The sequence below is a fragment of the Crocodylus porosus genome, unplaced genomic scaffold, assembly GCF_001723895.1.
Source record: "Crocodylus porosus isolate Cpor-Errol unplaced genomic scaffold, CroPor_comp1, whole genome shotgun sequence".
Classification (NCBI taxonomy): domain Eukaryota; kingdom Metazoa; phylum Chordata; order Crocodylia; family Crocodylidae; genus Crocodylus; species Crocodylus porosus.
In genome coordinates, this window is record NW_017728927.1 from 765,871 (window position 1) to 778,725 (window position 12,855).

Sequence of the window (12,855 nt, forward strand, 5' to 3'; positions counted from 1 at the left end):
TTTTTTGTTGCACCTTTGCCTATATATAGATGCAAATATAAATCTTTAATATTTCTATTTTATTTGTCCTTTCTGTTAAAATAATACTTTTTTTTTTGATAATGCTATGGGGCCTCTTAAGCTTGACATACATGTTATAATTCGGCCCTCGTACCAACTTTTAATTACTACTGGACAGGATTTCAGCCAGCAACCTGGAGATGAGAGATTCTATTTATTTGTAGTATAATAACACCTAGGGACCCCAGTGGCACCCCTACTGTTAGACACTAATCAGACACAATAAAAAGACAGACTATACCCAGAGGAATTACAGTTCAAGTATAACAGAAGAGACAATAGATGGATACAACAAAGCAACTATAGTATACAAAAACAGTGGCCATATCATACCAGCTGCCTAATATCCTGTACCCAGTCTCCAGTACCATTCATATTCCTCTTTAATATATGAATACATCTGAAACCTGCATTGGTCTTCTCATCAGATACCACCAAATCTGTAAATGATAAAGGCTTGGAGGTATCCTAAATCAACAGAAGAAAAGGATGTGGACCAATGGCATAAATTTGCAGAAAAACAAGTTTAGAACGGATATCCAGAAAACCTTCTTCACTGTTAGAATAGTGAGGCAGTGGAAGAGACTGCCTGGGGAAGCTGTGGACTCTTCATCACTGGAGGTGTTCAAAAGGAGGTTGGACACAGCCACTGATCAGGGATGATCTAGGTATAGCTATGCTTATGTTCTACTATGGGTATTTCCTGTGCTTTTGGGCTTTTCTGGTTGCCCCTGCCCCTCCCCCCCTTTTCAGTTACATGTGTCAGGGTGTTTTTAAGCCTTTCTAGAGGCACTGGGTGCTGGCTACAGCCAAGGCTGGGGCCTTGGGGTATACAAATGCTCTTGCAGGACTAAACCTGGAGGTTCCTGGCTAGAGGGTCTTGCCCCTCTGCTCAGGGTCAGACTGGTCACATTTGGGGTCAGGAACGAATATTACCCCATAGTCAGATTGGTATGGACTGTGGGAGTTTTTGCAAGAGGCTTAGCCTTCTACCCAGGATCTACTGAACGTATATTGACAACATTTCATAGAAGTGAGAAGTTGGCTGCTGTGGTTCCCCTGCTTTACCTGTGGCTGGTTCAGGTGCTAGGTCTGTGTTGTGTCAAGATTGATGGTAAGCTTCTGTAGAGTTTAGATTATGGTTTGTATTGGATGGTTTGGATGGGGAGGATCCTGCCTTGGGCAGGGGGTTGGACTAGATGACCTCTAGCGGTCCCTTCCAGCCCTACCTCTCTATGATTCTGTCCTTCATATCATGTTGCCAGAATAACTAGCTGCTTTTAAGGAGCTAACCACTCTTGCACTGAAACATCACAGAGACTTTCAGCACCATAATTTTTGTTGAGCTGGAGCTCTCTCTGCTGGATTTGGGTAGTTTGATTGAGTTTCTAAACAAGTTGTTCTATCAACTCACAGGAAATCCAGACACCACTAGAAAACAAACAAACAAACAAAGTATTAACATTTTGAAATATACAACAGGGCAGCAAATTAGAACTTAGTTTATCAGTGCTCCAGTTAAGTTAGATCTACTAATGTGGAAAAAATCCAGTGAATATTAATAGTTACATCTGAAATAGGAGCTTGTGTGGCAGGACATCAAAACAGCAATGACTGTTGAATCTAATCAATATATTATATCAAATTAAAACCAGTGAATCTTAGATGCACATCTCGGTAGAGGTCAGTCCTATAGCAATGATTACATAAACTGTTTTTCCTTAAATCAGCACAGAATCTAATCAATCTCCAGTATAGACATACAAATCAACACTGTAATTAGGAGCAGTTATTCAAGAACAGCTGTCTTCTCAAGCAAAGAGGGGACTGCTCTGGGATACAGTTTTGGCTACTACCAAACTACTGCTCACAGGGAGATTTCTGCCTCTGCTTGCAAGATCCAGCTACTGAATGCACAAGCCGGCTGTGCAATGTCTTCCAAGAACTTTTACCTAGTGCTAATTTCAACCTCCTACACAAGTTATTCTCATTTTTCCATGTTACTCAGTTACAAATGTGGTATCCAAGATGGCTTAACACAAAGTGTTATGCTTACAGCAAACTTGACAGCTGCTGATTCAGAAAGTGGGATGAAGGATGAACAAAGCACACAACCAAATACTGCAGCCAGCAGAGAAGCCATCAGCACCTGAAAAACGGAAAAGTTTTTTAGCTTAGGATCTTCGTGTGGCCTATGTCTAGCACTGTTGGGCTTTATCAGATTCTCCCAGTAAAGAATCCAAACCCACCCCCAAGTAGAGGAGTCAGTTTTAAGAATCTCAATCACTCTGTTAGATCCAGTTGTTCAAAGAGATTCCTTATTGTGGCACAATGTCACTTTAACACCCACAAGTCCAATGTAGCAGAGTCTTCCTCACTCCAGAGTGGCAGTCCCCATAATTCTGTCATGAAAGGAATGAAAAGTCTGATTTAGCAGCTGAGTTCTCCACTATGCTGGGAAGATTTGGAAACTACTGCTTTGGTTGGTAACACAGCAGGAACAGGTTGCACAAATAAAGGGATTGTACTGAAAACACCCTTTCCTTAGTTCTAGGAAGGTCAGTTCTAGTGACAGCAAAAGCAACTCAGCAGCTCTCAGTGGCAACTTAGCATCTTCCCTGGAAGTGCTCCCACAGAGCTCCACCCTCCTCCTGTCCATGTCTCAGGAGGAACCTAGAAAGAAGAGTGTCAGCAGGACCAGCAACATTGACCCTCTTTAGCCTGGCTCTCAGTCTGTTGCCAGAGAGGTAACTTATGCTCCTTGACACCAGGTGGGTGCATGTAACCAACTGAAAGAGCTGTGCTCTGAATAATGAATTTTGCACCTGGTCCTGAGGATTAATAATCCAGTCACTGCAGCCCATATCCTGTGTGGCCTTGCCCCAAACAGGGTGGAAATGGCAGGAAAATTACTGGAATGGTCTAAACGCTATCTGATAGAGTGTTACCCCCTGCATTACTCCCTCCCATTGCCACCTCTGTGAGATGAGCTTCTCTTCAGGATCCCTGTCTTTTCAGGGGAGACCAAAATGAGGTCGAGCATGATTTGGCTATAAATCTTTCAGGAATATGGGAAGGAAGTAGCGGAAAATGGGTTTTTTAGACTGTACTTTACACCAGCTATTTCAGTGGTTTTCAACCATTTTAAATTCAAGACATACTTTGGAAAATGCCGGTTCTTCATTTCCATTGATTTTTTGACCACAGAAAAATAACAGAGCAATTCTTCTTTTGCAAAGAACTCAGAAAGACCATATCAGGTCAGAATGGTTTGACACTATGCATTTTAAATTGCTGGGCTTTTCTTGTGAATCATTCTCTTATGAATTTTCTGCACACCTAGAGTGCTAATATTGTGTGGCACCCTTAAAAGGATCTTTTAACACTCCAGGATGCCATGGCACCCTGTTTGAGAATCACTGAGCCACTTATTAGCATGGCATGATACTACCTGCAAGGTTCCACTGTAAACATTACCTGGGACTACCTATATCTCTTGTGGCTGGTATATTCATCTCGTATCATCCCAACCATCCATATGGAAGCCCAGCTCTCACTACTGCTTTTTAAATGATGAAGAAATGGTAGGATTTACTCTCTTCAATATGAGAGTGAGATTTGACAGGATTAATGCTGCCTGCGCGTGTGAGATGCAGGAGGAAGCTTGCAATGAGGCTAGTGACAGCTGAAGCAGACATGCCTCATATCTCATGTGTAAGACAGGCAGAGGGGGTTTTAGGAATGTGCAGTTTTCAGATGGGAAAGCTGCTTCCCAGACCTGTTTTTTTTGTGAAATGACGTCTGATTTTCCTGGTAGGAAATAATAGTGTATGTGTGGCAATATGCAGGTAACACTTTCTCTGCTACTGAAAGTGGTCAGCTGAAAAAACTACCTGCCTAGGGTGACGGTCATGGCTCAGTTTCTCCTAACTGCGTCTTGAAAAAGTAGAGGCCAACATTTTCTGATGTTAGTGCCTGAAGTTAGACATCTACATTTGTACTTACGCAACTAAAGAAATAACTGCCTCCCTCCTCCAGACAGCTGACTGCCCAAAGTTTCCACTGAAGCTGACAAGAGTTGTTTGTACTACATGGCCACTCTAGAAAAATAGGACCGCTATTAGATTGTTGATTTACACCCCCATGTTAAAATATGCCAACCAGACTTTTTAATAAGATACGAGTCCAAAATAAGGGCCTGACTTGTCCTGAGATCCTGTTATCCCTACAGAATGCGGATGCCCATGCCTCTCAGGACAGAGGAGTGACTACTCACAGCTTGAGGCTGGGGCACGCGTTGACTGAGTGGTGCCGGCACCATCTTGTGCATCTTGGATGCTGGTCCTGGCGCCATCTAGTGCCAGGTGAAGACTCTGAAGCTGCAATGCATTGAGATACTGGCTCTGCAATTTGGTAACCATGGCTGCATTCTCAGGGCCAAGGTTTGCTATTTGTTCTGGGGAGAGTGCCTTGAGGAATAAGAATCAGAAAAATTGCTTTAGGAGATCTGTTACATTACCTGGAATTGGAGATCCACACTGTCTTATAGCTAGAAAGGGAGAAAAAGCCAAATAGGCCAAATACACTACATTGCTATATAAGTCCTCAATACTGCTGCTTTTCTTCCTTTTCTTTTTTTAATTCCATTTGTTTGCTTCAAAGACCAGTCATGTATCCTTCACCTTTCTCCCTGCTTCTGTGGTGGACATAATATGGATAATTCTTGCAATACACTGAAAGTATCTAACAATCCAGTATTGTTCTGGAGTCTCATTTTCAAACCACTTATTTCGGGATTTGCTCAAAGACTGATGCTCTAGTGCATCCTAATGCATTTTTGTTTCTTTCTGCTTATATTGGCTTGAATCCATAACCCATCTGTCTTGTTAAATATAGAGGACCCTAAGACAACATAAGCTGAAGCTACACAAAACCTGGTCAAAGACAAATGCCCCTCTAAATTCCTGAAGCTGATATGGGAAAAAAATCCACTGCCTGTTCTGTGCAGTGGTGTGTCCCTTCAGAAATATCCTCCTTGTCAGAAATCTAGCACATTACTAGGAGTTGGGAAAAGTCCTCTAGAGTCTGTAGAAAACCTTCAAACTCTGCTGCAGATTTTCACCAGTCCAGAAATAAGAGTAATAGTATAGGAGAAAGCTGCTGACTTCATCTGAGCTGTCAAAGATGCTGTATAGAATGGCTAGTGTTCAAGGACTGTGTCTTTTTTTATGGATGCTTATACAGTTAAATTATATGCTTGGTGCATGTGTTCTTCTTTACAGAACTGTTGAAGTGGAGGGGTTTGGACAGTTTCAATTTTCTCTCCAAGTCAAATACACAGGGCCTAGGTCAGTGACCTCAGCATTCACATTCTAGAGTCTGGGTCACATTTGGTACTTATGCAAACAGGTACAATTTCAATGAAGTCAGATGTACCAATTCCAAACTCAGTTGCACTGATTTCAGGGGGAGAAATGCTGCTCCGGAAAGCTGCATCAAATTTCAGGGTTAACAAAAAACCCTGAATGTAACCAGCAGGGCAGTTTGCAGCTGTGACTATATTGGTAAAAAAGTTAATTCCTTTTAATAAATAAAGGAGAAGAAGAGCAGAACCTAAAATTCACAGAGACAGACCTTGCTATAAGCCATCTGACCTCCCTGTCCTCAGGCTGGATTTTTACACCGTTTGTTAATGCTTTTTCCTTGGAATACATTTCATACTAAATATAAATACAACCAGTTTGACACATGTTATGGGCATCACAAACAAATGATATAGTTGAAAGTTAAATTTTCATACATTTGACTGCCTCTCACTTAATAAACAAGACAGAAACCTCTGTGCTGAAACCCCCAAATAAAGCATAAATTAGTGTTGCAGTTTATTTATAATAGAATAAAAATGATGGAAAATTTCACTTCTTCAGTAACCGGGCACTTACTTTGAAAATTTCAGCAGGTATATGTCTTATTGCTGCTGGCTGGAAGTATGGCATAAGGTCTTTATCAAGAGCTTTTAATTCCTCTTCATGCAAGCCACCTACAGAAATGCAACAGGAATAGAACTTAGTTGATACTCTTTTAATTGGGGGAGTTTTATGCAAATGTGTTTCAAATACTAATACATCTTAGACAGTATTTGTTCTTAAAATAGCTGCCATTAAGACAAAGGGAAATCATAATTCCCATATAAAATAGAAAAAAGGAGCCCCATTGCCCTGATATAAATGCTCAAGGTTGAGGATCCTAACCTTAAGAGGTGTATTGTAACTTAAATTAGCAAGTTATAATTTAAAGGCAAATATGTTATTTCCTTCCTGCCCCTTCCTTTCTTTCATTGTATTCCAACACCACAAACCAACTGACAAGAAGGCTCATCTGGAGCACACAAGACACAAATAAAGAATTATACCATTACTTTACAAGCAAACATCATTCGTGCAGCAGTGATACAATAACTGAAGTTTGTGGTGCTGTTCTCTGCAATACAGAATTACAGGATACCACCCCCAAAAGCTCTAAATAAGAAACTCTATGATGCAGACAATGCCCACTGGCAAAGGAAGCTTCATAGTTTCATAGTTTGTAGGGTCGGAAGGGACCTGAGGAGATCATCAAGTCCGACCCCCTGCCATGGCAGGAAAGAGTAGTAGATGTTCATCTAGCCTCCTCTTAAAGACCCCCAGGGTAGGAGCCAGCACCACTTCTCTTGGAAGTTGGTTCCAGCTCCTAGCCACCCTGACAGCGAAGTGGCACCTCCTGATGTCTAGTCTGAATCTACCCTCTGTCAGCTTGTGACCGTTATTTCTTGTCACCCCTGGCGTGCCCAGGGGAAGAGGGACTCCCCCAGTGCCTGCTGGTCCCCCCTGACTAGTTTGTAAACGGCCACTAGCCGTTCAGGTTCAGGTCCCTTAACCTCTCCTTGTAGGGCCTGCCCTGCTGCCCACTGATCATGCGAGTGGCCTCCTCTGGACCCTCTCCATGTCATCCACATCCCTCCTGAAGTGCAGTACCCAAAACTGGACACAGTACTCCAGCTGCGGCCTGACCAGTGCCGCACAGAGGGGGAGGATCACCTCCCTGGACCTGCTCGAGATGCATCTGTGGATGCACGACAAGGTGCGGTTGGCCTTCCTGACTCCATCCCCACACTGCCGGCCCATGTTCATTTTGACATCGATGACGCCTCCAAGATCCTTTTCTGCCTCTGCACTGACGAGAAGGGAGTTCCCTAGCCTGTAGGTATGCTGCTGGTTCTTCCTCCCCAGGTGCATCACCTTGCACTTGTCAGTGTTGAATCCCATCCTGTTCTCATCTGCCCACCTCTGTAACCTGTCTAGGTCTGACTGCAGCCTATTCCTCCCTTCTAGCGTGCTCACTTCTCCCCACATCTTACTGTCCTCTGGAAATTTGAACAGGGTGCTTTTTACTCCCTCGTCCAAGTCGCTGATGAAGATGTTGAACAGTGCGGGCCCGAGGACTGAGCCCCACATCCCTCCAGGTCGAAAATGACCCATCCACCACCGCTCTCTGGGTGCGCCCCTCCAGCCAGTTGGCGACCCATTTGACTGTGTAGGTGTTGACACCACAGTCCCCTAGTTTTTTAATGAGAATGCTGTTGCAGGCAGCTATCCTTGCACTTTGCATACACTGTTTAATGCTGTACAAAAAATGTCATTGTACATACCTGAATTGGGCAGAAGCTAGAACTTCAGCACAACTTGGCAAGTTTGCCTGCTCACGTGCCCTGAGTAAGTAAAGAGCATCCAAGGTTCTGCACTCAATTCCTGGTTACATCAGTGGAAATGCCTACATACGAGCAACTTCATTTAGGTTTCGTGGACACTACTAATAGAGAGAACCAGTTTTGGCAGAAAGAGCAGCTGGGGGCAGCGCAGTACTCAGCTGGATACCCATCTGCTGCAAAGCTAGTAGACCATCTCGCTTAGAAGTAAGACCCAGGAGCCAGGAGGAAGAAGAGCAACCCATTGAGGGGGGTGCACTTGAAATTTGGCTATTGTTTTGCATGGGCCCTGATTTGCCTATAGTCAACCCCTATAAACATATAGGGCCAAACTCTGGATTCCGAGTTTAAGCACATGGTTTTCTCTGTCGAAGACCTCAATTAAAAAAAAACTGCTCGAGCATGCCTGAAGGTGACTCCTGGTTATAGCATCTCTTGCTAATACAGAGGTGCCAAGTATGGAATGAACATGGACAATTTTTTTTTTTAAACATACAGATGGTATTTTAGAAATATCACTGTTAGGAGTCTGGGTCTTGTTACCTGCTATGGTCCCAATTTCATGCATCACAGAGCTGTTCCATCCTGTGGCAATTCCAAACACAGATTCTGCCATCTTCTTAAACTCTTGCAGAAGGGGAGTACTGCATGTCAACATACCAACTCTGGAAACAACAGCACTGCAAAAGGACAATGGGCTTAGCACCACATACAGTAATCATCACAACCAGCATTTAAAAGGCGTGCAACACACTATTTACACTAGCCAAGTTTATCCTAGCTTTAGGCAAAAATCGGGGTGCATATATTGCAAGTAATAGTTAAAGCTTTGTCAGCCTTTTAAAAATGAGTATTCTTGAACAACAAGCTCAAATTTTTCAATGCAATACTCATGTTTGGATTTAAATGGGGTAGAGGATTTAAATACTACGTTGGGACCTATTTTAAACCATCAGTCCAGGCACCACTTAAATCAGCTGCCTGATCCAGGGGTTTCTAACATGAAGGCTGAGTAATGATGTATATAAAAATCTGGTGATATTTTTGAAGTGATTGAAGAGATGGGATGGGATGTTGTATATCCCAGGGGGAGCTTTGTACAGGTTTCACTACACCCAGAGGTTTGCTGCAGAAGGGCACAGGTAGACACCATACCAAAGATTATGACCTGCTGACAAATGTTTAAAGTGTCAGAAAAATGTCCCTAGATGTGGTGCTCTGGAAATCCTTTAGGGAATACAAACTCCACATTCCCAGTATCAGTAAAATGTTTCTACCTGAATTCTGTAATCCTGATGGACTTGATGTCTGTAGTATTCAGGGCACAAAGATTAGCTCCTAATCCTGCTAAATGAAAGCTTTTCAACTCATAGACTGTCTGACTGGAGTCTTCCAGAAACCCTTGTAAAATAGATGTAGCCTGCAAAAGCAATGAGACATCATGCAAGGACAGCGTGAAGGCATAAGATTCTGCTAGAGGAAAACGTTATCTATACCAGCTATTACAAATTGGCCTGGATGTTATTAAACTGGGCCTGAGCCTGCATCCCTTGACGTCAGTGGGAGTTATACCATTGCCTTCAGTAGGAGCAACGTCAGTGGAGATTACATGCTTAGTGCCTTCTGAGCAATGTTGAGTATTGCCTCCCAGGAGTGAGTCAAGCATACAGCACAACCTGAGAGCACTCAGACCTTTCCATCTTTGGGTTATAAACAAATTCTTCCACAGAGTGGATACTACTGAAGTAGTCAGTACAGCCCCTATTCAATTCAGCCAAGAAGAATGGTTACTGTTAAGTAGAGCTAACCCCCCCACCCCTGAAGAAAAATCTGAAATCTGCTAAGCAATCAATATTAAGTTATTAAGGATCCTAAACGCTAACTTATCCTGTTTAAGTCTCTTATGAAGCTGTTAACCTATGCTCAAGTCAGTAAATGACTGCATTTCTTAAAATACAACAGGAAATCTCAAAAGTGAAGTAGCACTGTATATAAAAACACTCCAGTGCCTTCTGTTTCCTTCTTTTATTGGCTCTTCAGCCAAAGCATCTATAAAGAGGTTTGTGATATTCTGCCAGTACTAGATACTCAGCCTGTGCGAGTAGGCAGCTATTTGATCCGGCTTCAGATCTGGTTGCTTCGGATGGCAGTGATCCGATCCAGAGCTCCAGACCGGGTTACTGCTTTGATCCGGCCGAAGTGGCTCTGAAGCTTCGGAGACACCTCAGAGATCCGGCCATAGGGTATAATGGGAAATCAATGAAATATCTATAACTTCATTGTTTTGTGTCTGATGTAGATGAAACTTGTAGGGATGGTGGCCTCTGTTGCGAGCATGAAGTCTGCCAAGTTTCAAGAAGATTGGTGCAGGGGTTTGGGGGGAACTGTACCCCAAATTCTTGAAAGCAAAACTCATGTGACGTGTACGTATTACACCACAGGGGGGGTGAAAACTGCAGGGTTGGTAGCCCCTGGTGAGGCCGTGAAGCCTGCCGTGTTTCAAGAAGATTGGTGCAGGGGTTTGGGAGGAACTGCACCTCAAGCTGAGGACAGGCAAAACTCATGACATGGGTGACACTGTGTGTGTTAAGCTGCAGCAGGGTGAAAGCTGCAAGGATGGTAGCCCCTGCTGAGGCCACAAAACCTGCCAGCTATTGAGGAGGTCAGTGGAGGGGGGTTCTGTGGCCTCACCAGGGGCTACCACCCCTGCAGTTTTCACCGCCCTGCATTGTAACACATAGGTGTGACACAAATTTTCTTTCAAGAATTTGGGGTGCAGTTACCCCTGAACCCCTGCACCAATCTTCTCAAAACTTGGCATGCTTCATTGTCTCAGCAGAGGCTACCATCCCTACAAGTTTAATCTACATCAGACAAAAAACAACAAAGTTATAGATATTTCATTGATTCCCCATTATACCCTATGGCCGGATCTCTGACGGGGCTCCAAAGCTTTTCCGAAACGCTTCAGAAAGCCTAATGAAGCCAGTGCTTCAATCCAGACATGCTACTTCAGACGTCAAAGTGTCCGAAGCTTCTCCAGATCCAAAGCATGGTCCGAAGCCTCACACAGCCCTACTAGATACTGTCATCTTAATGTCATACACTGAAGAGATGTGATGGCAAGATCACACAGGCAGAAATGTGCTGCTCATTGCATATACAAAAAGCCTTTTAATCTTCCCTCCATATGCCATGTAAATCCCACTGACATTAATGGGGGCCATTCAGGTAAACAGAGTATTGAAAAGGGGTAGTGAATAAGTATCTGAATGGAATAAGCAGTAATAATTTACCTACATAGGTACTAGAATTTTTTTGTTTGGGGGGGGTGGGGGGGAGAGGTGGGGGTGGTGTTAAAGGCTGGCTACTGGTACTTCTGACTTGAGCCTCAGTCAGAATGGACTAGTAGTTTGTATGAACTGCTACGTGCTTAGAAGCTAGTGTAAGAGGAGTCGGCAGCCTCATACAAATTCTAAGTGAACAAATGTTCAAACACAGTGAATTCTACCTCAGGTTGTACTTACTGCCATCCTTCTTGGCCACCTTGCTAAGGAGGCCAAGGAAAACACTAATCTGCCATTTCAGGGAGGCTGCAGGGGAGGAACTGGAAAACTGGAAGGGTGTGGTGTGTTGTACTTGTTTTGTAGGAAATCCTACAACTTCAGTCTGGAGGGACATTCATTTAGTGCCTTTTACCAGCAATAAATTCACTACAACACTTACCTGGTCAGGAGTCCATTCTGTTTGCTGACTAAGTGCAGCAACAGTATCAATAGAGTTCAAATCCAACTCTCGTATCTCACTCTCGTTGAGAGCGAGAGCAATGCACCCAAGGGAAATAATATGATAATTCTTCCAATCTGACAACATGCCCCAAACCTTTAAAATAAAATCATCAACACACAATATCTATTAGTTTATGATGAAGACTCACAGACATGCTCCATTCTCTGATCTGAAAAAAATAATGACCAAAGAGAAACGTTATGGGTCAGACTCTCTGGTCTGCTTATGCTGCTCTGTCTGGCACAAGCAGAGCTTGGATGTTACCAAAAAAATCGAGCACTTCCAGTTCTAGGGTGGAGAAGCTGGTTACTATACTGTATTTTGTTACCTTACCTTGTAACTAGGGGTGCCCTGATAAAGATAATTTTGGCTAATTATTAACCAACCATATTGGCCAATGCTGATCCAATAACCAATGTTTAGTAATAATGCAAGGTATTCTAAATTACTGACATAAACAAACCTTTTTTGCTTGTTTTACATTTATAACACACACACATGCATATGAAGGAGCACTGCTATTTCTAAGCGTGGGAACATTTATACAGGAGATGCAGTGGCACTTTAATTAGAGTGGCTCTCAGAGCTGCTCTAATTAAAGTGCTGCCCCCCAATTCCCGGAGCACATGTAAAAGTTCCCAAGCCAGTTGCAGCAGGAGGGGCTAAGCCTAGCAGTTCCTGCGACTGGCTGCGTGGAGCCCTTCAGCCCCTGCTCTTCTGCATGATGCCTTTGAACCCCAGGCCAGGGACAGTAAGGCTGAGGGGGAAGATGTGAGCCTTCCTGGCTGCCCAGGATTGGCTGGTCTCTGGGCCAGGCTCCCCACTCTCCTCACTCTGCCCAGGGCAGGGCCATGAGACCATTTTAGGCCTGAAGAAACTGGGCCACTCCTTCCCCACAACTAGGCCCCAGGTGCTGGGAGCTGGACTTCAGCTGGGGAAGGGCTTCTTCTTCTCCTGGTGCTCCCACTGCCAGGGCAGGGCAAGCCCCCATACCCTGTGGGGGAGACTAAATGGACCCAGCCCTAGAAAGGGAAGGACCTGCCTGCACTGAGGGGCTGTGGGAAGGACTCTGCTGCACACTGCAGAGGGGAGTGGCTGCTTCAGCCCCTGCCAGGCTCAGCCCCTGGCCCCTGGGGTGTGCAGCCCTGGGCACTGTGGACAGAGTCATGTCGGGCCAGGGCAGGCAGCTCCACCTGGCCCAGTCATGTCTTTGCAGCATCCAGCGCCTTTTACAGCACCTGCCCCTGCCCCTGCCCCAGCCC

At 44.2% G+C, this 12,855-nt stretch overlaps 1 protein-coding gene across 1 annotated transcript in view; it reads right to left on the bottom strand.

Moving 5' to 3' along the window:
- Positions 1 to 1,228: 1,228 nt before the first annotated feature.
- OTOA (otoancorin) overlaps positions 1,229 to 12,855 on the bottom strand; it is a 38,689-nt gene continuing 27,062 nt past the window's right edge. Inside the window, exons 13-19 of the mRNA XM_019542176.1 lie at positions 11,531 to 11,686; positions 9,082 to 9,224; positions 8,348 to 8,484; positions 6,003 to 6,100; positions 4,337 to 4,529; positions 2,117 to 2,209; positions 1,229 to 1,491 (exon numbers count right to left, since the gene is read on the bottom strand). Coding sequence (XP_019397721.1) covers positions 2,139 to 2,209; positions 4,337 to 4,529; positions 6,003 to 6,100; positions 8,348 to 8,484; positions 9,082 to 9,224; positions 11,531 to 11,686 — 798 coding nt within the window. The 3' untranslated portion in view covers positions 1,229 to 1,491; positions 2,117 to 2,138. The remainder of the gene's footprint in view (positions 1,492 to 2,116; positions 2,210 to 4,336; positions 4,530 to 6,002; positions 6,101 to 8,347; positions 8,485 to 9,081; positions 9,225 to 11,530; positions 11,687 to 12,855) is intronic.